Raw genomic sequence first — 25,131 nt, 5'->3', positions numbered from 1 at the left:
ACAAACCTAGGCTTTTCCTTTTGGGATACTAAATTTCTCCCCACAGAACATTGCACAAGCCTTCATATATTTTGCAAGCTACATAATAGGTAACACTTTCTGAAATTACAGTTCAGAAACTCTCTCTGTTCATTCAGATACCTGCCACACTAGGTAGGGCAGATGATCATTTAAGGATGAACATTTGACCAGATATACGCCCTTAGGCTTCCTGCCCTTCTCTCCCCCAAGACCCCAGCCTCCCTTTTGTTCTTTCCAAACACTCCCAATACCCTCCCACCTCCATGCTTTTTTTGGCACTTTGTCCTTCCACTCCACTTAACCAACACGAGGGTGGGGAGAATGTGAAAGGACAGTGTTACCTGAAGTAACACTACATCAAAACACAATTGCATCCTGAGCATGCTTTGCCTCAGAGTGCAAGATGTAAAATGGGACTTGTCACCACAGCTAAGTGACAAAGGCATTCAAGTTTCTGCCACTCAGGACAAACACAGACATACACAGAGCACAGCCCTCCTCACACTCACCTGAAGCATGCATTTTTCCAGTGGTTAGACCTCCTTCATTACCAAACTAGTTCAGAAGGAGGTATGCACACTTGAGTAACAACTAATTGCTTTGAAGAGAGAAAGGAGAAATGCCCAGGCCTGAATGCTGGTCACTACAGACTTCTTGAGCACATCAAGGTCAGTGCAAAACCTGTACCACCAGCAGTAAGATGAAGTGTAGCCCACAGTATGCTTTTAAGCTGCCTTAGGTGACACAGATGCTGCCTGAGAACCCAATCATTAAAAGAAATTGTGCAACAGCTGCATTGCACTACTCACCCAACTCAGGGCAAGGAGGTTGCCAGCACACAGCTGAAGAAAGTTAGCTGTCTAAATAATTATCCCTGGCAAGGCAAGTAACTTACACCGGACATTCCTGATTCACAACCAATTATTGTCTCCTGCACCCAAAGCTGCTTCTCCTGGTTGTCAGCAAACTGTCTCCCTGCCCCTTTGCTGGTATGCAGAAAAAGCTATAGTGATCTGTTTTGATATTCCCCCCATTCTTACTTGTGTCTCTGCGTCACTTAAACCAAACTCATGCCCTTCCTACGACTGTGTTTTTCAGAAAAGCGTTTGCGGAAATCCAGAGAAAAGCAGCCATAGTTGACACTGCCTGGCACACACTGCTGCTCAGGAACTCATCTCAACCATTACAGAATCTGGTTTTTCATCCCTCCAGCTGTAACTACTATTGCCCAGCATAATTAAGAAAAAAAAAAAAAAGGAAGAGTCTTTTCAGATCTTACTCCATTTTCATGCCAATGAAAACTTGCCCAGGCACCCATTTCAGTGCCACCTTCTAAATTTAGGAGTCCCACAGAAGCGCTGCAAGTGCCCCTTCTTGGCAGACAACATCAAGGTGTATTCTAAACCATTTATGCCAGTCAGGAGTCTAGAGTAATCATTACTGTGTATCAGTCTATTACCAACCTTAGTGGGTTTTATTTGTTTTGGATTTTGGTTTTGTTGTTGTTGTTTTTTGGGGCTTTTTGTTGGTGGTTTTTGTTTTTTAAATAAAGTAGAAAGCCAGGATCCGCTTTTATAACAGGATTTAAGGCATTTCTCAAAACACTACTTTCACTACTACAACCTAAATAGCCTTAAACCAAAAAGATAGTAAAAGAAAAAAAGTCACCATCACCACCACCAAAAAAACCCATAATTTAGCCGTTTTAGTAGATATGGAGTAAGGTATTTATACAGGTTTGGAAAATCTGTGTAATAAAGTTTAAGTAAATGACACTGTACCTAGAGTCATTAAACTGATAGAACATCTGTTACGTCTCAGAAAAAAAGTAAATTTTAACTCACGAACTGCTACAATATTCATAAGCCCCTACGTGACACCTCCACTCAGAGACACACAGCTACGAGGTCATTGCAATAGCAAAGGTACAGGTTGCTTTTACATGTTTGACTTCAGGTTCATACCCCTGTCAGCACCTGCATTTTCTTTGTATTGTGTACAGACAATGCTTTTCACAGTACTTAATGACTGTTATGTCAGTCAAGCTGGATACAAAACCTAAAATATTTTCTACTTCTACCTGAAAACACTGAGACACTTCTGATCTAGTAAGGCACTTATCAAATGGAATGTAGTCTCTGCTTGTTAAGATAATGTTGATGTTGCCACCCATTACACCAGTCCTACTTTTTTTTTTTCCCCACAGTGCTGCAAAAGAACTATCAGAACACTGATACCCAATGCTACAACAGTCATTAAGGGATAGGAGGCTTGAGCAGAAGTCTACAATGAAGTAAAGCTGGGATACCTGAAAGAAAACAAACCTTGCAATAACAGAAGAAATGGTGCTAACTGAATGACCTACTTTTAAAATCCACTCAACACTATCAGCTAGATTGTGCACATTTTTCACCCCTGACAAGAACAAGTGTGAGATGCATATACATGGTGGTCTGCATGTGTGTACCTATCCAAAACTCTCACTGCTTAGTCTTTCCCTTTGCTTTTATGCAAACCAGCAAGGCCAAATCCCAAAGCTTCCCCTCTTATCTACCTGGTTCCCAGAGCCTCTGTTCTAAAATCATTTCTAATCTTTTTACCAGGCTCTACATGCAAAATGGCTTGTCCCAGAAATTTTGGTTTTCTTAGAAAGAGCTCACAGAAAAACATTGGATTAATTTGGAAAGTAACATGAACTAGGAGCTTCAAAGCATCATGCAGGATCACTTACACTTCAGACAGGAAGTCAAAAGACTCATCTCCGACACTCCTCCATTAAAATACTATCTTCAGCATTTTCCTTTCAGTCAGTCTTTAATACATTAGCTCTTCTCTTAGAGAAGCACAGCTTCTTGCCTCCTCCCCAGCTCAACTCCACCACTGCCTAAAATCCAGCCAGACCCGCAGCCAGTCTGAGCTCAGCAACCCTTCCTGAAACCTTCCTTCCCCCTCTCCTCCACATGTTGCCCTGAAGAGTGCAGGTAATAATGGCATTCCCTGCTCCTGGTGACACTGCTACTATTTCACATATGCACCAGTGGTGCCCATAAGAAAAATCTATGTGGGCTTTCCAAAATTTCACACAGATAATTGTATCCCTTAGTAAATCTCTTCCTGAAATGATTTAGGTAGAGCAAACCCTACCTTATTGCAACATCACCTTTTGGGTCACGTGAGGAGGCCTTCTCCCAGTACTAATTCTTGCAGACATCACTTTCTGTCCCCTCCCAACCCTGACCATTGCATCTCTCAAAGCAGACGATCACAGTTTTCCTCTCCGGAGGGACTCTCTACCACCTCACTCCTGCTGGGCACACAGTGGCTGAATTGTCAGCTGTCTGTGTAAGCAGTTAATAGAGAAATGTGTCATTCAGCCTTCTCGCTGACTACACATGTATTAATGAACTCCACAATGTGCAGCGATTCTTTTCTGCATAGTATCTATTATTCACAGCCACCCTACATAAAAAGCCTTTATGCTCTTCCTGAATGTTTGCAACACACTGGGGACCTGCTGGACACAGTTCACAGGATAATGGGGGCGAGGGGGTTGCCTTTAGCTGGTCTCATTCTTCAGCAGCCATTTGTCCCATTGCTGGCATTACCACCAATTTGAGAGAAGCATATGTATTGTTCTAACATCTCAGAAATGCCTTAGCATTTTACTGTCTGGTTTGTTTAACATTTTTATTCTATTGTCAAATGTTAATTTAAAAGTGTCTACACACTGAGACTGAGAAAGCATTCTATAAAAAAGCCCCTTTGTCCCTGTATCATCCACAGAGCATACCTTCATGAGCTCTACTGTGAGCTGCCTGAGGTTTTAAAAACAATAGTGGCTGAAGTCTTCTATGAGAAAGCACTACAAGCCAAATACTGAAGCTAATGTCATTTGCAGATGCACACTGTGTCTCACAAGCTGAGCCAAGCACAATAATGCAAGCAAATAATTATCCTCTGAAGAAAACTGAGAGAATGTGAAGAATGGTGGTTAACAGAGTAATGAAAGTCTTACCAGCTCTTTAGGTCTGGAAGTCCAGGTCTTCCTTCCCACACCTGCTGTGAAACCCTGGTCCTGTTCTCTAGCCGCTCATTTAACATGCTCTTCCCTCCATCTCAGGTTACATTCTTCGAGCCTACACAACACAGCTAAATTTTCTCATACAGGCCCCTCTGACCACTTCACCTCCCTCCCAAGGTCAAATGCTTACATTCGCGTCCAAACTCCCACAGCACCACCTTCGAGCCCCTCATCTGAAAAAGACTGCACAGTTCTGCATGCATATATTTAACCTTTCTCCGAAATTCCCCCTGCTTGCACCCTCTCGACGCTGCCAGCTCAAATTAACACTCCGCAAGCTACAAACGTCAACTGGACTAGTTCACATTTGAGCTACTAGATCCACAAAGCGCTTTCTCACTGGGATCCCAGTATTGGGCAGCATCCATCTCCTCCTGTCTTTCCACCAATACTCCCATTCCAGCAGCAGAGATGGCCGGACAGGGGTGATGGAAATCCATCATCCATGCCCTGCAGATGGTCTCAGTCCTGACGTATGGATGCTGCTAGAGGAAGCCAAGTGTGAACAGTACTTAAGGGCCTTTCACCCTTGCCTGTCTCCTCCTACTTCCCCCCAGCTCTGCTCCTCTCCCAAAGCACAGTGCAATGGGACAGGGAGGGAGAGGAGCAGGAGCACACTGTGGACACTTACAGTGGAGAAAACAATATAAATTAAAACCAAACTAAAGAACGGAAACTTTCTGGCAGACTCCATCCCAGTCAAGTACACAAACTTGCTCTTCTCTTCAATGGTAATACTTTCTTTTGGATAACAGGGTAACCCGAAAGCTTATGAAGGAATACCTGCTTAGGTACACAGGTGAACTCAAGCCTTTCAAAGTAAGAGAAGAGGGTCTGGAAAGCATCCTGCATTTCTAGGGTCCTGTAGCATACTGCAGACATACAACTGTTGATCACTGCACTGGATGCAAGTCATATGGCTGCCATTACAGAGAACATCACACAACTGAATTACCATGCACTGCTGTTGAGAGCTGTACTAAATGTCTGATACTTAAACATATTCAGGAAGGAAAGTATTTGACGAATACTGGAATATTTGGGGAAAATATTTTTTTTGTAAATACAGTGAATATGCATCATTCAACTAATGAAGCCCTTTTAACTTCTGAAACCTGGTGTCTTTTAACAGCAGTACTGGTACTGCTGGTTTTGTAACAGAGACTCCATGTTACCCAGAAATATGCAGAGGCAGCACATTGAGCAGGACCTCCGGCAATGGAAAAGACATTGAGAGACACATCTGTAGTACAGACTCCATATGCAACACCCTTTAGTTAGGACAAAATTGCTCCAACGATTCAAAGAACAACAGCTTACATATACAGCTATTCTGAACATCACATCAGTATTTTCAGCAGGACACAAAACACCGTGAGAAGTCCCAATGCTGTCATCTTCTGGGATACCAAGAAAAGCAGCAACAATTGAACCTAGCAGACCTTCCTTCTGTTTAATTAAACATTTCATTAGAAATACTACTGTACTTATGTATGAGTCATCATACCAAAAAAGTGCAAGAATGCAGCTGTTGTGAATGCAAGCCAAGAATGAGTATCTTGGTTTTACTTTGTGTTTTCTTCATGTCAGCTTAATAGCTTAATTAGCTTTACTCACAATGTTAAATACTCTCAGATTTAGACATTAAATCAGCCTTTTGTGCATTCAGAGCAGTAGATGTGTTTTCTTGACTCAGTTAATTGGATACTTCTTTCCAGTGTAGCAAAGGGACACCAAAATAATCATTGTGTTTACTAGACTAGCTATTACACTAAAGAGGTTAGAACAAATGCCATCATGCACACTTGTTCTTAAAATTGGATGTAATCTGTTTCTTGCAATCACAAACACATCCACAGGCCTTGTGAGAAACATCACCTAAAACCAAGGGTCATAATGCTTTGGTCCTAAAATCCTGATTTCACACTTGAGTAAAGGCTGGGTTTTCATGCTCCAAAGTCACAAGTGCCTTGGTAAATGTAAAGCTCCTGCTTGCAGAGGAGAAGGGAGAAGAACTGGGCCTTCTCTTTCCAGTGAAGACTGCTCCACAGCCGACAAGAGCCAGTGATAGCACTGACGTTTGCTAGACTTAGTCTTTTTATCGGAACAAGTGCTTTATAAGAACTTGGAGACTATTTTAAGGAAAAAAGCTCACCATTTCCTCTCTAGCACGTCCTTGACATAACATATGTGAATCCTTGTCTGCAACTGGCTGAGAATCGCTTGATTACTCATAAAATGCTAGATTTTACCTTCGCCATGGTATGAGCCAGAGGGTAGAAACTTATTTTATGCATTTCTTCTTATTGTCACATTATAAAATAGTGAAGATTTATTTTTCTCTGTACCCTCCACCTCAGCTCAGGTTAACCTATTCAAAAATGAGGCAATTGGCCAGAAAATTGAAAGCCAAAAACTTCAGTACGTCAAGAAGGCTGACACAGAGGCTCTGTATGTTTTATTTTTCAGCTGTGACTCATACTTCTTTTTCCCAGATAGTGTTGGTTATATAAATGACATTATATAAATTAATAATAAATGAAAGAAAATGAAGAAACACACCTGGAATAACAATCAAACCCAGGAAGCAAAAGGAAAAAGATCTTCTGTTGATCTGAAGTTAGTTAAATGCAACATATATGTTTTACAGCCTAGACTGTGAATGAAATCTAACACTGGACTTCTTCCAGACTAATCTGTGAATTCTCATACCAAACAACATACCTTCAGGAGTCCACTATTACACATATCTTGCTAAGCCTCACCCCCGTGTAGCTTTTCACTCCTGGCAAGATACTTGGGGACAGAAGAGTTTTGATACTGTATGGAATTTAACACACCTTCATTTAAAGGAAATGAAGCAGGTTTGATGCTCATGAGACTGATCTGGCATTCTTAAGAGGCACAAAGAAGGTTACAGCACAGTAAACTTCACGTTGCTACATCTCCTTTTCTTTCCTGACACCACTGCATGTCTCATCCAAGCTCTACCTATGGCCAGTCTCTCTGCTTTTAAACATTTACGTAAGGAATTGTGAAAACAGATTGATCTCAGCCTGCCTTTTTTCTTTATCCTTTTCAGAGAAGTGCTAACAGGAGTTGTAACTAATACCAATCACGCTAGCATTTCTCATGAGGTGTTCCCTCAAAAAGTTCCCCTAGGCAACCTTTCCCCTGTTGAAAGGGATTATTTCTGTAACACATAAAAGTTGGTTTATATAGCACATCATCTGTCTCACAGGAAACTAGATCATTCCATTGGATTTAAGAGTATGCAGATGAAGAGGTAATACTGCATTCAACAAAAGATACCAAGAAAAGCTGTGAAGCTCACTCCCAGATACTCCATGGTTAGTGATTCTGTATTAGGAATGAAAGATTTTATAATAAAGTGTACTGAGCAACAACTTCATTTGCAGAAAAAATATCAGAGAAACACAACATATAAATAATTTGCTAAATATACTCTCAGCTTGCAAAAGCTAAACAGTGTTTCAGTAATTGCTGGTACACAATGGGATATGTATCACTTTTAAGCCCAGGGAGGCAATCTGGCACCTTAATGCTAGGCAGTATGTGGCAAATAGTAACTTTAATAAAAATGACAGACCGAAGTTTTTAACAATATCCTTCCTCCCCACAAATACTAAACCTCTTCTTCAGATGTGGAACATTATTTATTGCTCTTCAAGTGAGAAAAAGGCAAAGAAGGAAGAGGAAAAAAAATCTGCAAGTGTGTCTCATTCTCACTGAGCTCCAAAACATCTAAATACTTCCAGGTTTTTTTCAAGCTGTTCACTTACTTTTTTTTTTTGCATCCTGCTAGAGTGTTTGTGCTTTTTTAAAATGCATTTTTAGGATAATAAAGCTCTAATTAAACAGGCAAAGAAAGGAGTTGGTCCTCACCAAAGACCAAGTGGGCAGCCTGAGGGGTAGCCTCTATGCTCCTCACAGCATAAGGACAGAATTACTAATTACTCTAATAGCTATAGGACCATGGCATGCAGGCTTTTCATTGCTCCCCATCCTTCACATGTCTAGCACTATTTCAAGGCTGAAACAGTCATTCCTCCAAAGTAAAGACGACCTGCCATTTTGCCTTTGCTTATGGGAAGAAAGGAAAACTTAAGTTTGAAGCAACAGACATTATGGAAACACGGAGGGAAAAGGGGCAGGCGAGTAGTCCTAAAACAGAGCTGAAACCTATGGATTAGGTGAGGAACGTCTACGCTGCTGAGCCATCATACAAGAAGATTCTTGTGAGATCCCCGCTGTATTCTGGCAAATGCACATATAGTGGCTTACTAAAGCATCAGCTCATTACTTAAATCACAACCTTGTGTCTGTTTTCTATCACCTGCATGACCAGATCATTACACTAATGCTCAGTTCATGCCAACAGGCTTCCAAAACACATGCCTGTGTCTATGAAAGTCCTTAGTACTCTTCAATTGCTTGTGGTCATTATTCAAGAGTTAAAAGCATTTGCTTATTCTTGGAGACGCTGCAATTACTCACTCAGAGCAGGAGCTCTTTGTGGGTAGCTGCACAGGCTTTTAATGGGTTTTATTCTGCAGCCCAAGCAGTAACACAGAAAGCTTTTGTTAGCTCAACTTTTGTGCTGCAAGTCTGCTGAAAAGGATGTCACTCCAGCATTAGGAATTAATTTAGCTACTTCTGTTACCATTCAACCCTTGGCCTCTGTTCTGAAACTGCCAACACAAATACCACCTGTAATGGCCATTCTCATAAACTTGTTCTGTACGAAGGGATTTGAAATGTCTGGCTCAGCTTGTCAGGGAACACGTGGCAACCCAAAGGCTCTAATAACCAAGACACCGAGGAAGGGTTGTTTTGTCCACAGTGTCTACGTTACATAGCATGTCTTCACCATTTCACTGCATTTGAACTTGCATAGGATTCAGGTCATTTTTCATGTGATGAAGCTCACACAGAAGAGCATTTATGCAGTCCAGCTGAATGAAACTGAAATCAGTGGACTTGTACAAATGCTGCTAAAAATTATTGCTAGAATCGGTCCTCAGTTACTACAGCAACAACATTAAATAAGTCCCTTAGCAATATGCAAGGAAATAAGCAAGCACACCTAGGATTTCTTTAAATAGGGATGTTAACTATGGCCTACATAAGATAACGCAGGACCAATTGAACTTTTGCACATCTCAAGTATTCTCTTAATAGCATACGCTAAGCTAGAAGCTGCCGGCAGCAGCTCCAGGTTATGAGTTGATCAAATGTCACTGAATTTGATCAGTCAGGCTCCAAAACACAACATCCATATCTATTCATTATCTCAAGTGTTTGCCCTTAGACAAGACAAACTTATCACACAGCCTCTGCTGCCCAAATTAATGGAGTGCAAAAAAAAAAATATTTACTTTTATAATGGTAAAGGCTCCACATACGCTTGAAAGAGAAAGCATTAAAGTTACTTAAAGATTAATTTGGAGATTGATTTCCACAGAATTTCGCCTTACACCCTCACACGTGCTGTGTAGCAGTATTCACATTAGTTGCTTTACTCCACTGGTACAACAGTTATTAAGCAAGGAAAGCTAGAGAGAAACATCTAGAGCAGACCATTGTTGTCCGACTGAATATGACAAAAGGCATTGCACTACATTGGAGTTGATAATACAAAACCACTGGCATGATTAGGAATTTAGATCAGCAGTCTTTCAGACAAGAAGGTGGTAGTAAGAAGAGAATCAATGACAACCACCACAACATAATATCAGGTATATTTTTTAACCAGCAGCAGCCTGACACCGTCCTTACTCCTCTCCACACAACTTCATTAACCTGTTAAATATACATTCATTAGCATCCACCAGAAACGCACTTTTCATCTGGCCAGCAATACAGGAAAGCAGGAAGAGAGTATCTCCCCTCTCCTCCCTGCCCAAACCCTGTCAATTGGAACGAGCCAGAAATGGAGGGGAAAGGAAGGAGGGCAAGATGGTGCAAGCATAAAAAGAAATGCAAGACTCAAGACAGTTACAGACCGGGCAGCCCCACCACGATGGAAAAGCAGTTTTGTATCATGTAGCGGCATCTTACATCTGGAAGTATTGCTCATCCATGAAATGCAGTGAAGCATACTAAGGGTTTAATTTTACTTCAGAGTTAGCAAGCTATTACAAACAAGCTAGTTCCCTGGTCCCACCAAGTGAAAGGTGAGGGCAGTTCTCTGAACATTTGGACTAAGCAGATGCATTGGCCACCAAGAACTGAAATTAAGCTGTTGGCTAGTTTACATCTTATTAGAGTGCCTATCTTTTCCAATCTAACAGCAGCTGTTGGCTGAGTCTAATTATACACACAGTTTATACAACACATGGTAGCATACTTGAGAGCTTTAGCTCTGAATGCACACATGGGTCAATGGTGCTAGCATTTTCAATCAATGCCATGAGGCATTTTTGCTTTGTTCTACTACAAAAATATTTACTAAAACTAATTTCCCAGTTTGGATTGATTAAAGATACAGAAGTCTGGAAACATGTTATTTGTTGTTCCCAAACAGCTTTGGAAGAGGACCTGGGTCTGTACTGCCTGCCACATAAACAGGCAGACTCAGGTGGGATCACCTTTTCTTTACCATTCTGACTTTCCAAGTTTGGTTATAACAACAAAAAGTCCCCGTGGAATGCACAAGTTCAAACACCATGAAAGGTTCACATTTCCCACCTACAAAACCGTCTCAACTCAGGGAATTTTGAACTTCAGTCACTGGACTGGTTTTCTGAAGCCTAAAAGAAGACAGACACTTTTTCAGATTTGCACAGCATCTAGGCCCACTGTTTGTTTTTTTGTTTTGGGGCAGGTGGGTGTCAAAATGCTTCAAAGAGGCTGATTGCGGAAAATACTTACAAACTTTTATTTACTGAAGATCTACTCAGGCAGCTAGTGGAACTGCTGAGGGCATGGGGAGTAGGAAGGTAACCATTTAATCTGTTATTTTCCAAGTCATCAAATGGGATAGAGACACTGAACCATGTCAGAGAGCAACAACCGTACAGCTGGCCCTTTATGAATGCTATAGATACCGGGAGAGGATGGGGGCAGTTATGTCACCAGCCAGTGTATTTTGAGGCAAAGGAAAACCCAGGGGAAGTTGAGGTCAGAGGTGGATCTGAAGGGAGAGAACAGCAGCAATGCAAGAAGGACGAAGACTGCACCTGAGAGCTGTTTTGAAAATTCACTCAAGTTCAGGGAGAATGAAAAGCTACAAGCCCTCAGGAATGAAGTATGCACAGATTTAAATGAATTGGTACAATAGCAAGATAGCAGTTTGTAGATGTTACCAGTACAGTCACAGAGAATGACACAACTGCTACATGCAAAGCTGACTAAGAGAGACACTGAATACTCCTTGCACTGCACTGAAACCTAAAAACCATCTTCATGGGGGAACTGAATTTCCAACAGGATAAGCTGGGGAAAAGCATCGAGCAAGAATTGCCTGATTTTGGCACAGTGTCATGGTTTAACCCCAGCCGGCAACTAAGCACCACACAGCTGCTCGCTCGCTTCCCCTACCCAGTGGAATGGGGGAGAGAATCCGGAAAAAAAAAAAACCAAACCAAAAACTCATGGCTTGAGATAGACAGTTTAATAGGACAGAAAGGAAGGAAAAATAATGATAATAACAACACCAACAACAATACTAAAAGAATTAGAATATACAAAACAAGGGATGCACAATGCAATTGCTCACCACTCACCGACAGATGCCCAGTTAGTTCCTGAGCAGTGATCCGCCCCTCCTGGCCAGCTCCCCCCAGTTTATATACTGGGCATGACATCATATGGTACGGAATATTCCTTTGGCCAGTTTGGGTCAGTTGTCCTGGCTGTGTCCCCTCCCAGCTTCTTGTGCCCCTCCAGCCTTCTTGCTGGCTGGCCATGAGAAGCTGAAAAATCTTTGGCTTAGTATAAACACTACTTAGCAACAACTAAAAACATCAGTGTGTTATCAACATTATTCTCTTACTAAATCCAAAACATAGCACTATACCAGCTACCAGGAAGAAAATTAACTCTATCCCAGCCAAAACCAGGACACACAGAATCCATAACCTTGCTCAGTGTTTACTGACACTCCTGTAATTAACGTGGCAGTTAATGCTGGAAGAGAAACCTTTTTTCTTCCTGTGAAAATTTTTAAGACTCCTACTGGGCCAAGGCCTCCGAAGCTTTTCAAAGGAACAAAACAAAGAACAATTACTGAAAATTCAAGTTCACATTTTTGGTCTGAAAGAAGCAGAAAAGGAGATTAAAGTTGGAATTTGATCACCTCCAAGCTGAGCACCTCAGTGACTGACCTTGTGGCTATTTGTCTTAGTCTGAGGACAGAAATTCAGTCCTGCGAATTTGAGAAACCTTTTCCAAGCAACTGACTAATGGCATTAGAAACACCCTGGTTTCAAATAAACTCACCCTTATCACACTAACCTCTTTTGTACAAAATTCCCATGGGTATCTACTGACAAAAGTGTATTACACCTTTAATAGCACTGACATAAGTCATTGCAGTAAAATAATGTGTCTCTACGAATAAGTTGCTGAAACCTGCAGCAATAAATGACTTACTTAACTTACAAAGGCACACAGGTATTAGAAATAGCAGAACTTTCTACTGTATGTAAAACTTAAGACCTATCCTTCAACAACCATCCCTATATTCCAGAAATGTCTCTGCTTGAGTTGCAAAAGCCTGCTTATATTCATCTACTTGAGGAGCCATTCCCTGAAAACCCATTTAAAAAAGCCCAAAGCAGTTTTGGGGCTTTCACTTCACTTTCTGCACTGAACAGCCACCACTGTAGCAGTTCACTACATGAGAAAGACCAGGCTTTAGATTGCTTTGCCTGTTGCCATGCCAGGTCATATCTGTTTCTGTCTCACATAGAAACAAAGCATGAGATTCTGCTACTCACATCAGACAGGATACAACTCTTCTTGCATCTGAAACTCAATCAGTGATAGAGTTAAGAAGTTAATTTTCAGTTTAAAACTTGAGAGACCTTATGTTCAGTGGATGGAGATCAAGAATGATCAGAAAGGAAAAAAAATGCACTTATCATAAATAGAAAGGTCTGTTACACAGAGGCTTCTCTTCCTTCAACTAAGCGTTTCAAGAAACAGGAAATATCATTACACCACTGTCATGGTTTAACCCCAGTCAGCAACTAAGCACCACGCAGCTGCCTCCCCCTCCACCCTCCCAGTGGGGTGAGGAGGAGGAAAGAGGGGGGAAAAAAAAAAAAGTAAAACTCGTGGGTTGAGATAAGAACAGTTTAATAACTAAAGTAAAATATAACACTAACAATTGTAATAATTAAATATAATAATAATAATAGTAATGAAAAGGAATACAACAAAAAAAGGAGGGGGGGGGGAGGGAAAAAAAAACACAAAACCCCAGTGATGCACAATGCAATTGCTCACCACCCGCTGATTGATGCCAGAGCCGCCATCCGCCCCTCCCATCCAGCTCCCCCCTGTTTATATACTGGGCATGACGTTCCATGGTATGGAATACCCCTTTGGCTAGTTCAGGTCAGCTGCCCCGGCTATGCTCCCTCCCAGCTTCTTGCACCCCTGCTTGCTGGCAGAGCATGGGAAACTGAAAAGTCCTTGGCTTAAGATAAGCGCCACTTAGCAACAACTAAAACATCAGGGTGTTACCAACATCATTCTCACACTAAATCCAAAACACAGCACTGTACCAGCTACTAAGAAGAGAGTTAACTCTGTCCCAGCTGAAACCAGGACAACCACGAACACATGGCTAACCCAAAATCTGTTTCTAGTTTGCACAACGCGTGCAAAACTGCAGCGAGCAGTACCTTACTTTAGTGAGCTTATGCAAAGTCAAAAGCCATGAAGGGGAAGAAAATAAAGAAGAGATCACACTCCAGACTGCTGAATAGCAAGAACAACCAGGCCATGACTGCGCTGAGCTCAGCGCGAGCCAACTGCTCTGCTGCAACCTGCACTGCAAGTTTACCCAACAACAAGCACTCCACGAGCAGAAATTATTAGAAGAGGTGTACAGTCAGTCACAAGGAGGCTCTACTCAGACATCTGAAAAATGGGGCCACTATTTCTTGTCTACTTCATATTTTTTTTAGATAAAGTTCAGCAAGACCAGCTGGAAACATTTTATCAGGACTGCTCTAGAGCATGTTATTGTCTCAGGAAGTCATTGGCAGCTGACTGCCGCTGCAGAATACCATGTCATTTGACTTTTTTAAAATCTTCATCTAAGGTGTGCTGGACATCCTTCCATTCCACTGCATTCACATAAACTGTTTAAGGTGTGCTTTCTGATGGATTTTTTGTGGAGGCTTTTTATTTGTTTGGTTTTTAAGTTCCGTATTCACCACCCTCAAAAAAATGTATCCAATAGCCAATAATAGCCTTTCTGGCAAATCCTTGCATTACTGGCAAACACCACTACTGATTGCAGGAAAATCCTATATAATTTCATCCAGCATATTGAGTTTCCAGTGAAATTCCTGAGAAACATGCTTTCTCTATCAACCCCCCACATTTCTTGAGACACCTGCATAATTGTATTTGATTAATTTCTCCCCTACCATTTGCAATAGGTTTTAGGTAACCCAGTATTTCAAAGCACTGCTCCTACACAGGTAAGGGTTCACCCAATAGCACATGTCCATCCCAAGACTGTTTCTGTTTCCTAGACTAATAGCAAGTGTTTTGCCTAGAAATGAAAAAATAGTATCATCAGTGGTCTGGACACTCCTTGCTGTTTTCACATCAAGTCCCTGAATTTGCTCTGTGAAAGGTGGAGTTTTGAGCAAGGCCCACAAAGCCAAGCGTGCAGAGACTTGGTGCATCACATCCTCCCCTACGCAAGACCGAGGGAGCTGCTCTTACAAGTCAAAGTAGTATCTACTGAGAAGTTGTTTCACTTGCTACACTGCTCTTCAGTATTTACACAAAAGCTGGTTCTTGTGGCTTTCCAAAGGCAAGGACCAGAGTGAATAATGATCTCTGATCTCCCTTACTGAAAATCCTCTAGGCAACAAGGAGAGATGGCCATTTCTTGTGATGCAGTTCTAAAGTGCATGTACAATTAGGTTTTTTCCCTCCACCCAGAAATGTTATACATTCCCTTTTAACTCGTAAAAAAGCATGATGCTCAATCTTTAATAATATTCAATACTCATACTGAAAGATTTCCCCTACTGACAGGCTAAGTTTCAAATTATGTAATTATCATATTAATTTCTATTTAACACATTCATTAGAAGATTTATTTTAATTTAAAAATGCAACTGAAATTTGTCATGTTTCCTATTAATGCCATTAAATGGATTTTTCTGTCAATGAAATTTTTACACAAATTGAATTAAATGGGAAGCACATATTTTGCCGGAAAGCAATACTTCAAAATATATTCTGTTTGCACATCAGAGACAGTCTTTCCCTTACAAACTGTTACCTGTAATTAAGATTCCAGCTGCCACTTACTCAGGTTCAATCAAAAACCAAATCAAATTCCACATTTAGGATTCACACCTTAGCATTCAAATCTGCTGTCCCTTCCCAGAGTTCGTCTAAGATCCTGTGAGCCACTGAATACTGTTTAGCATTACTTATGCCAAATAGTTAAGAGCTTAACAAGATCTAGAGGATAAAAACTGCACACCAAAATGTTCAGGATGGGATATAAACTGAAATAGCAGATCATCGTCTGCTTTCAGGCATACACCAACAAGTATTTCTTGAAGGCTAGTTCATAGTTCTTTCAAGATCTCTCTACTGTACACACCTCAAATTCAAGTCCATAAACCAAGATGAGTGGCAACGACATTAAATAGGTGCCTAAGCCAAAAACACTGTTTTGACTGGATGAACTTGCCCATTCTGGTTCATTTACAACCTCATATCAATGATGCTCCATCAGTACAGGTTACCTAGCTTTGCTCCCATAAACTCACTTCCTCAGTAACACCAGGAAGAGTGCGACAGCAAAGCTGCAAGAAGGAGATGATGCTTGGAAGCTCCCTCCTGCTGCTCACAAAACCACAGAAAAAAGCGTGCTGTCTCACTGAGAAGGCACTGACTTCCTCCTCCCATCTTCAATTAAGACCATGCCAACCCAGACACAACTGGAGAAGTTAACCATAGGCAGAGAAGAAAGCAAGAAATACGTTTTCACGGGCTGCATTTAAACACAGCTGTACTGTGAAATGGGGAATGTTAAATGCTGATTTCTTTCAGCTGCCCACATTTCAAGCTTGGATAGCTGACCTTCAGATCTACCACAATACTAGCTTTCTAAAGCACAATGGGCTGTCAGGAGTAAGGTGACTTACCAAGACAGTAAAAAGAATTAACAAGGCAAAATTCAGTATCACTTCCAAGAAGTAAAAATTACACAGAATTATCAGAAATCAGATTTTATTTCTTCACATGGCTTGCTCACTTATTTGTTAGTTTTTTTGTCTTCTGGAATTAATTAGATTATTGCTATCCATACCCACATCTTCAGTAAACAGAAATACCATCTTTGCCAGATCTCCAGAAACATTTCAAGGATATCAGAGCAAAAGATAGCTGCTATTCTTACTGACAAAACATTACAAGGGAAAGATTGTTGTGTTTGATGATGATAAAGAATCAATGACAATTCACTGACCTTGACTATAAGACTAACAGCTGTGTACTGCTTTTTCTTCTGTTGTTCTTCACTAGATCTGAGTGCCTGCAGGCATCTGACACAGGTTGGCGGAGACATTTCCCCACACTCACACTGACAGTTAATGACTTTTAAATTTAATAGTCTGACACCAAGGAGATGTACACATATTGACTAAAGTGTATGTGGTAGCTACCTATATTACTAGCAGGAAATGAGCATGCTTCAGGAATTCCAAAGTATTTACTGATGGTTTAGACACAAGATGTTATTTCTTTTCTTTACTCCCATTATACACAGTCACTTGTAGAATAAAGTCTGACTGATAGTAATATTTTTCTGAAATTCATTCACTTCTCTATCACTTTCAAAAATGCAAACTTCATGGCATAATTTCTGGTACAGACTGGACAGAACCCAAGCCCAAATGTTAAGCAGACTGGTGCTCAGGACACTTGCTGAATTCACACCAGAAACTGGATTCTGCTTTTCTCTAATTCGCATTAAGGCTATGAACATAAACTCACTGGCTTGTCTTGTCCTCTCCTGCTATAGTTCTTCCACCTTCCATAAACATATATACACAAGGCATGCAATTAGAGCATTCCTCAGGACAAGTAATCACTGCTCTCTGCTTCCTTCCAAACACAACCAACCAGTAAACAAAATAAAAATTACAATCCGATTTGGAAAAAAACCTCATTAACTCTCTTCCACTATATTATTGTCTAAAAGAATTATTGTACAATTGTACATTGTACAGACTGTACAATCCAGTAGTGAATAAACACGTATTTATCCTAAATATAGATCCAATACTACATGGCTAATAGAATAATATAACAAAATACTGCTCACCATTTCCTAATGATATCCCTATGCACTGAAAATTCATGGTATCAGTGGAGTTCTTTGCTTTAGCTCTCCACAGTAAGAACAACAGGGTTCCCAGAAGGTCATAGCGATTTTCTTGTCAAAGTTAATGCAGCAAACCCTTCAATGTAGTTAAATGTACATGGCATTGAACCTGGGACATATTTCAGGAACTGACACTTGTGCAGTTTGCTTCAGAACATTCCAAAGCTACACCAAGGTGAGATATTGACTGATCCTAATTTGGACAGGCCCATTCATTTTCCAAACCTATTGGCATATTTTAAGTTACACTTCTGTTGGCACTTCTCCCTCCCCCACTTTGTATCTCTGCGTGTCTTTATGAACTTACTTAAGTGGAAAACTCAAACAAACTTTTAGTTATTTCATCAACTGCTACCTAACCTGTCAAAGGTATGAGAAGATCAGAATCACCACCTCCATTTCATAAAACGGAAGCAGCAAAGTCAATAGGATCTTCTGAAGTCATCCCACAGATCAGTGGCAGACAGACAAGATGATAATTTGGGCTCCATAGTGCTGTACAAAGCTCCGTGCAATACGGCATTGTGTAACCTCTCAAAAAGCAATTAAGTCCTTGCATGCAAACATACTGGCAGATGTCAAGTGCTAGGAAGCAGAGTTGTATTCTGGAAACCCAGGCTCTGGCCCATAAACATTTTTATTTTGATGGCTGCTTTTTACACTCTTGATTAACAAAATATATATAGTGAAAGATACCTTTGATTTCCCAGAAATTATTAGCTATTTCATATTCAAAGTAGTCATACTAACATATAATTTGTAAATATGCAGTGTGTTATTTAATTAACCTATACTATCTGGGATAATTTTAAGGGCAAACAGCAACCAAGGCTGTGAAATTAACTTGTACAGGAAACTTCTTTGGGAACAATTACCTCAAGACTGAATGGTTTTCTTAACACATACACCATAATGCAAACTGTAAAGCTTGACAAAGTGTAACAGTGACCTGTTCCATACAGGAAGCTAGATTAGACGGGCTTTGCATCTCTGAGAACTCCCTGTGAAATTCCACATGAAGGTACACTATCAAAAATTTAGTAGGCATAAAAACTATGAGTTATATTTTAATATCTGCACAGAGGTAACTCACAGATGTCAGAGCTTTTTCTGAAGCCACAAGCATCTAGGAAATGATTAATACACAGGATTATCATATTCCTATAGGTGCTAGCACAAGATCTCTCTTAACTTATTATCACAGAGGCTCAGGCCTGCCCTGACCTGAGAGGCAGCATTATTTACTCTACTCTTATGGCACTCTAGAGATAGGCGGCCCTAAAGCATGCTGGTGAAAAAGCTAAATAAATAGGAAAATAGATGAGCATTAAGGAGCAGTAAATCACCACAACAGAACCAGGCAGCAGACAGCAGTCTGTTCCACATTACAGATGGCAAAGTATTCAGGCTACAGTCTTATGGGATTTCCCATTCAGGAAGACACAAAGCAGGGATACTCCACATTGTAAACAGCAGAAAAATAAGCAGTACCTTTTCAAATACAGCTTATTCATCTGCCTCAGTCAAGTCCATCTGACAGACTTTTGCTACTTGAACTTCATGTACACTTCACTCCCTTTAAAATGAGAAAACCTGACCTGGAAAAGGAAGTTTTAGAAACAAGCCTGACGGGGAAACCACAGTAACCGCCAAGGCCTGACTCAGTTTTGCGTTCACTGTAATCAAAATCCCAAGTTGTACTGACTCAGTGACAGAGACGGAGAGGTTTGCTTCTTTAAACACCAGACAATTCTGCTTGCATTAACTGATCTTCCTCCTTCACCTCCCATCCTATCTCCTCCTTTCACTTACCAAAGGCTTGGTTTCATCTTCATCTTTGAAATAGTAAAGCTGGTCACCCTTGAGAACAAACCAGCGTGTGTGCCAGGTCTTGACGAAGCCTCCTTGCTTCCGCAGCCACCCACACTTAACAGCACTGTGCCGCCCTTGGCTCGGTGGGGGAGTCTCTGCAGAGCCATTGTGTTCTTCCATACTGGGACTGGGCAACTCTCCTGTTGAGAAAACAAGAGGAAAAGGTAAAATAAGTAGATTATTATCCAGGCAGTAACTTGCTCCTTTCAACACAGCTGGAAAAGAAACACCCCTCTGACTACAAAGGTGTGCTAGAAAAGCATTTACCATCTGCCTGCTTATTCTCATACTAGTACCCCATCAGCTGAGAGAATATTACTCGCCTATAAAAGACAATAACAATAATGAACTGAGATTCTAAAAAGCAGGCAAGAGGCAAAAGATTTAAGTACAGTGTAAGATATTTCAACCAGCACTGAGGAAGACATCAGCTGTTTCTTGAGGTGAGTTCTGCTGGATTACAGGCAGTAACAAGGAATGAACTTACAGTATGTCTTCAGACTAAGGAAAGCAGTATGCTTCTCACTACCGGACCTCCCCATTTAATATTCCCTGACAACCTTGGGGCTTTCAGGGAATATTAAAGAAGCCTCTGCTTCTCTGGGGCTTAACATACCCCACCAGACAAGCAGGCTTTTTTGCGTGTTTTGTTTTACCAAAGTCCATTTAATGGAATGGTGACAGTAAATACAAGAACAGACGCGTATTCCCTCATACAAGCAATCCCCTGACTGAAGCGGGTGTGTGTCCAGCCACACTTATTACAGACGTTTTGCACATCATGCAGAATTTTGGTGCGTCAACTCAAGGCACGAGAAGTGTGTCAAAACCGGAGCTGAAGTGTGGAATTAAACTTGACAAAGTTTCATGTGGCTTTTCGGCCTTGTTAAAACTATACTTTTTAACTGTCTCTGGACAGTCATGAATCTTCCCGATGGATTTTGTACACACAATCATGCAGTCATGTGCTTAACCTTCATGGTCAAAAGGCTCTTTCTGATCCCCTATAAAGTCTAGAGCTCAACAAACTCAGGATTTTGAGCTGCAAGTTCTGATCTTTTCAGTTTAAATGCACATCAAACCGAGACCTACATGTGCCAAATAGTGTATACCTAAACAGAATAAGATGTACCACATTTGATGTTATAGTCATTATAACCACAAACACTGCAGTGTGCAAAATTAATGGTGCAATTTCACTGTCTGTAAGTGCCTGAAGAACAACATGTTTCTTTTCTTTCTAGACTACCACTGGCAGCCTTTCTTGCCTAGTTGGGAACTTGCACAGCTGTGAGGGCCTGGGAAAGCTGGCTTCATAGGTAATGTATTTATTCTTTCTAAACATCAGGGTGGGAAAAGAATAAAATATTCTAGACATTGCAGGCAGGAGACATCTCTGACTAAGAATATCTAGACCAAAGCTTCCTGTTCTGACTTTGGCAAAGTAGATTGGTGAGTCCAAGCCTGGCACTCCTGCTCCGGTCCCCTACACAGCAACAATACTGTTACTGAACATAGTAACAGACATCAGCGTTGCAAAGGTATGTGCTCAGCTTCTAAGGTAGATTAGAAACTGAGATACACATCCATTTGATAGACGAGACCACCCCTCTGATAATTAATACAAGGACTTTGTCTGGATAGTGTTACATCATTGTAAAATAAATTGCAATATAATCAAGCAAGAAGAAATACATAGATCAATAGATTCCAGTCAGGAGTGGTTTTCAGCCCATTTTTCCTTTAGCTCCTTTCTTTCTACCATTCACACTTACCCTTCTTTGGAACAACTTCTCCAGCTGCCATCTCTGCTATGCATTTACCCCTTTTGCTTTTAATACCCGCACACAGTCTGTTGTCACATCCCTGCTTTGGGCTGGATCCTGGAATCCGATCTCCATGATTAAAACTCTTAACTGCCCTGTGCCACTGAGGTTAATGGGCCTCAACACGAGCACAGAGGTTTCACTGCAAAGCACAAATTGTAGGATCAAAACTTAAATCACTTGGTCTTCTCAGAAAAAGGAAAAGAAAATCTTTCTCCTGCCTCTTTAGGGTTCACCTAGAGTCACCCAGAACACTTGTACTGTAACATTTACTTGAGCAAAGTATCCCTGCAAAACATACAAACACATCTGACCCTCAGCAGAGCAGACAAAGATTTATTTTTTGTGCGTGGGGTTACAATTACATCCTAACATGAATGAACCAGCTGATAAACCCTCAGACCACACTGACAGGGTTTCTGTGAGGGTTATGTACTATCAGAGTACACGCTCTGAAAATTGCAGCTCTGGGGCTGCAGAGTGTATTAGCTGTTGCAGTGAGTTTCTGAACTGAACCTTGCCTCCTTCCAATCTGGAGATGCAAACGGAGATTCAACTACCACTAGAAAAATTAATAGCTTGCTTTCTCAGTGCCTTGTTCATAAACGTCTGCTCACACTTCAAGGTGGTCTGGGCTCTTGTAATATTTTTCATTCACTTTGCACTGTAATAATTAACTATGAATGCAACAAAGCAGTGGCCAAGCAGCCTCTGAAACCCCTACAGCTTTATCCCTGGATCCCAAGCTCTCTCACTTGTTACCTTAGCTCTTTAGGAGGACAAAGACAGGTTAAGTGAAAATATTTGCAATAAGCAATGATCAGATAACCTCCAAGAACCAACTTCATCCATACACAGCAGGCTTTATTAAACTTACCTGTACCCTACCTCTGCTTATCACTGTGCATGGTGAAAACGTGTCAGGAATAAGGACAGCCTTATCTGTGCTATATGAGATCATTCTCTCCAAAAGGAAATGCACCCAACTCGTAACTGGCATTTTTTGAATATGAGCAGAAATCTCTTGGATGCTGCTGGTTTTTGGCTGGGCCAAAGTAGATGCCAAGAAGCAGCCCTCCAACTCACATCCTTAGAAAGTGAATTAGCAAATATTTTAAGGAAAGCATTGTAAACAGCAGGTAAGTTATCGCAAGTGAAAAAAGTAAGGAATAATATCACTACGCATAGACTATCCCCTGCTCCTTGCTGCACAACCGCAGAAAATCACAGCTCTCAGCTTCAGCTAACCTGATCAGTTTATCTCTGCTGCTTGGGCCAGCCTCAAGGCAGGAACAAAGGAAGAGTTTAAATACAGTAATTATGTGTATCACTGCAGTGTTAAGAACACCAGGACTCTATTACATTTGGACCACAAACAAGAATCTAAATACCAAAGTCAAAAGCAATTAACTACTTGGATGAAAGGCCATTTTTAATTTCGTTCCACAAAGTCACATTTCACTGGTGTTGATACCAGTGTACAAACTAAGTATCTGGATTTTAGCTAGCCAGGGAAAATGTTAATTGATCTACATTCTCTTTGTCTGATAAAATTTATATCTTAAACTATTTCTGCAATACTAAAACAAATGAGGTGTAGGAGAGATGACATTCTACTGCTCCGAAGTCCTCACAGGCAAGTGTAAGATCTCCTTTAAAGCAGTAATATATCCTTGGACACTTTCTGTACAAAACAGTTGTATTATTTCATTTACTAGTGATTTAATTCTCTTCAGCCGTTAAAATTTCAGCCACCTAACTTGTTTTTGATAAGAGGAATTGTATTTAGTCATGAGATTAAGTTTATTTGTTGTTTTCCGTCTCTCCTTCTCTTTCAGAATCTGCCTACTACAAACCAGACTTGGAATCAGAAATTCCAGCAACTGGCTCACTTTCACTAGTTGTTTTTACAGCTGTTTCAACACCAAGATCATAAAAATAAATTGCAGAAATATCAGGGTGCTGGCACTGATGCAGAGAACAGCGAGGTGCAAACAGTATGTAAATAACACATGACAAAGTGTGGAATTAACATACTCCAAGTCCTCTCGCTCTCATAAGACGAGGCAGAAAGCCATGCATTTTCAAGCACTAAATGAGCATATTCCTCAAACCCATCTTCTGAACGGGAAACACAACTTGTACTTGCTGCCAGAGTCAACTCTACTGACTTGGCCAACATCCAGTTTAGGTAATGACCAGAACTGAACAAATGCTACACGGTCTATTTGTTTGGGTTAGGCTGTGGGCTAACTCTCCCGGGCTTGTCTGGACATCGAGAGTGCAAAGTAAACAAAATGAGAAATGTTCCCTGATGCACTGGCTCCGCATCAACATCTCCTGGTCCAGAGCCCATCACTATCTACCACTGCTGGCCCCAATCCAACCTTTTTCTGCTCCCATAAGGGCATGTGCCTCTTTCACTAGTCTGTCTAGAAGGCAAATAACTGCGCTTACGTTCTCCTCGCCAATATGGAAGGGCTGTGCCAGTGCCACGCACAGAAAGCAGGGAAGTGTTTCTCCTCAGCTACCGCTCATTCAATACTTGAAACACAGAATTGGGCAGCTCCCCCGGATCCCAGGACTTTGCCAGGAAATATTCAGAGAAAGTCATTAAAGCACAGCAAATCCAGTTACAATGAATAGTCACAGGATTGCACCAAGATGACCCGTTTGACAAGAAAACCTGATGGTTTGCAGTATGTTTTTATTCTCACTGAAATTTCTCATGGCCAAGATAGCACATTTCAAGTATGCAAAACATCATCAGCGTTCACTTCCAGCAACTCTTCTTCACCTTTGCCGTTGCTCAGATGCTGTATCAGGTCCTTTGCAGCCCAATGTCAGCCTGGCACAAAATGGGTAAAGATGAGAAGCCACCAAAGCACCTGCCCCAGAACTGTACTGCTCTAGCCTGTCACAAGGTCTCTCCCAAAAGGGCAAGCAACACAACACTGCATGGAGATTACTTCTCCATGTCAGACACATTAACAGATATCCAGATAAAAGGCTGCAATTTTGCAGCAACAATTGACTTGGTCATTGATGAACATATCTGCCAAATATATATACACACACAAATATACATGTGCAAAATTCATAAAAATCTTTGTGACACAATGGTTCTATATAAAATTAGATTACTTCAATACTGCACCACTTACATGAGGAGATATCACTCACTTTCCAAGTGTTGTCTAATTTGGGGTTCCTTCCTACTTATTTAGAGCTATATAGAGCATAAGTGCCTAAGTTTAAGGTTATCAGTATCTTTCAGGTATGGAGTGCTGCCTCTGACCTGTGAATTTCCTTTTGATTTTTCTTGGTTTAGTCTGGCTGAGTAACAACTTTGTAAAACCATTTAGTATGTGAAAACATTGTCTGCATTTATCTTACTCATAGTATGTCTCAAGACTCCTGAATCTTTGCTACAACACAGGCTTGTGTTTGTGAGCAACTGCTGCAGGAAGCAAAAGACTGGCCTATTTCACACCATCAGGGTGCTTCAAATCAGTTGCTACTCATTTGTTGTGTCAACAGAATATTGCACATGGAAGGAAAAAACATGTCAAAGAGGTAAAAAAAAATACTTTAAAAGAGAGTTGACTTTCTGCTAGTGCTTAGCAACCATTTTTACAAGATGCACATTGCAAGGAGCATGTCTCAAGTTCTGTCACTGTAAGAAGAGATTTTAAAGCATTCCTGTTTTGTTC

At 40.9% G+C, this 25,131-nt stretch overlaps 1 protein-coding gene across 5 annotated transcripts in view; it reads right to left on the bottom strand.

Annotated features, from left to right (window-relative positions):
• ARHGAP24 (Rho GTPase activating protein 24) overlaps nucleotides 1–25,131 on the bottom strand; it is a 259,411-nt gene that overhangs the window by 169,215 nt on the left and 65,065 nt on the right. For 4 of the 5 annotated variants that reach the window (XM_050895326.1, XM_050895327.1, XM_050895329.1 and 1 more), the window contains exon 2: nucleotides 19,533–19,732. In XM_050895326.1, the coding sequence (XP_050751283.1) occupies nucleotides 19,533–19,712 (180 nt within the window). In that variant the 5' untranslated portion in view covers nucleotides 19,713–19,732. Of the gene's footprint in view, nucleotides 1–530; nucleotides 671–19,532; nucleotides 19,733–25,131 lie in introns of those variants that run through there. The other variant, XM_050895330.1, reaches the window with a different exon arrangement.

This window comes from Gymnogyps californianus, chromosome 4, assembly GCF_018139145.2.
Source record: "Gymnogyps californianus isolate 813 chromosome 4, ASM1813914v2, whole genome shotgun sequence".
In the NCBI taxonomy this organism is placed as follows: domain Eukaryota; kingdom Metazoa; phylum Chordata; class Aves; order Accipitriformes; family Cathartidae; genus Gymnogyps; species Gymnogyps californianus.
The sequence above is the reverse complement of the archived record's forward strand: the minus strand, read 5'-3'. Positions and strand labels throughout refer to the sequence as shown.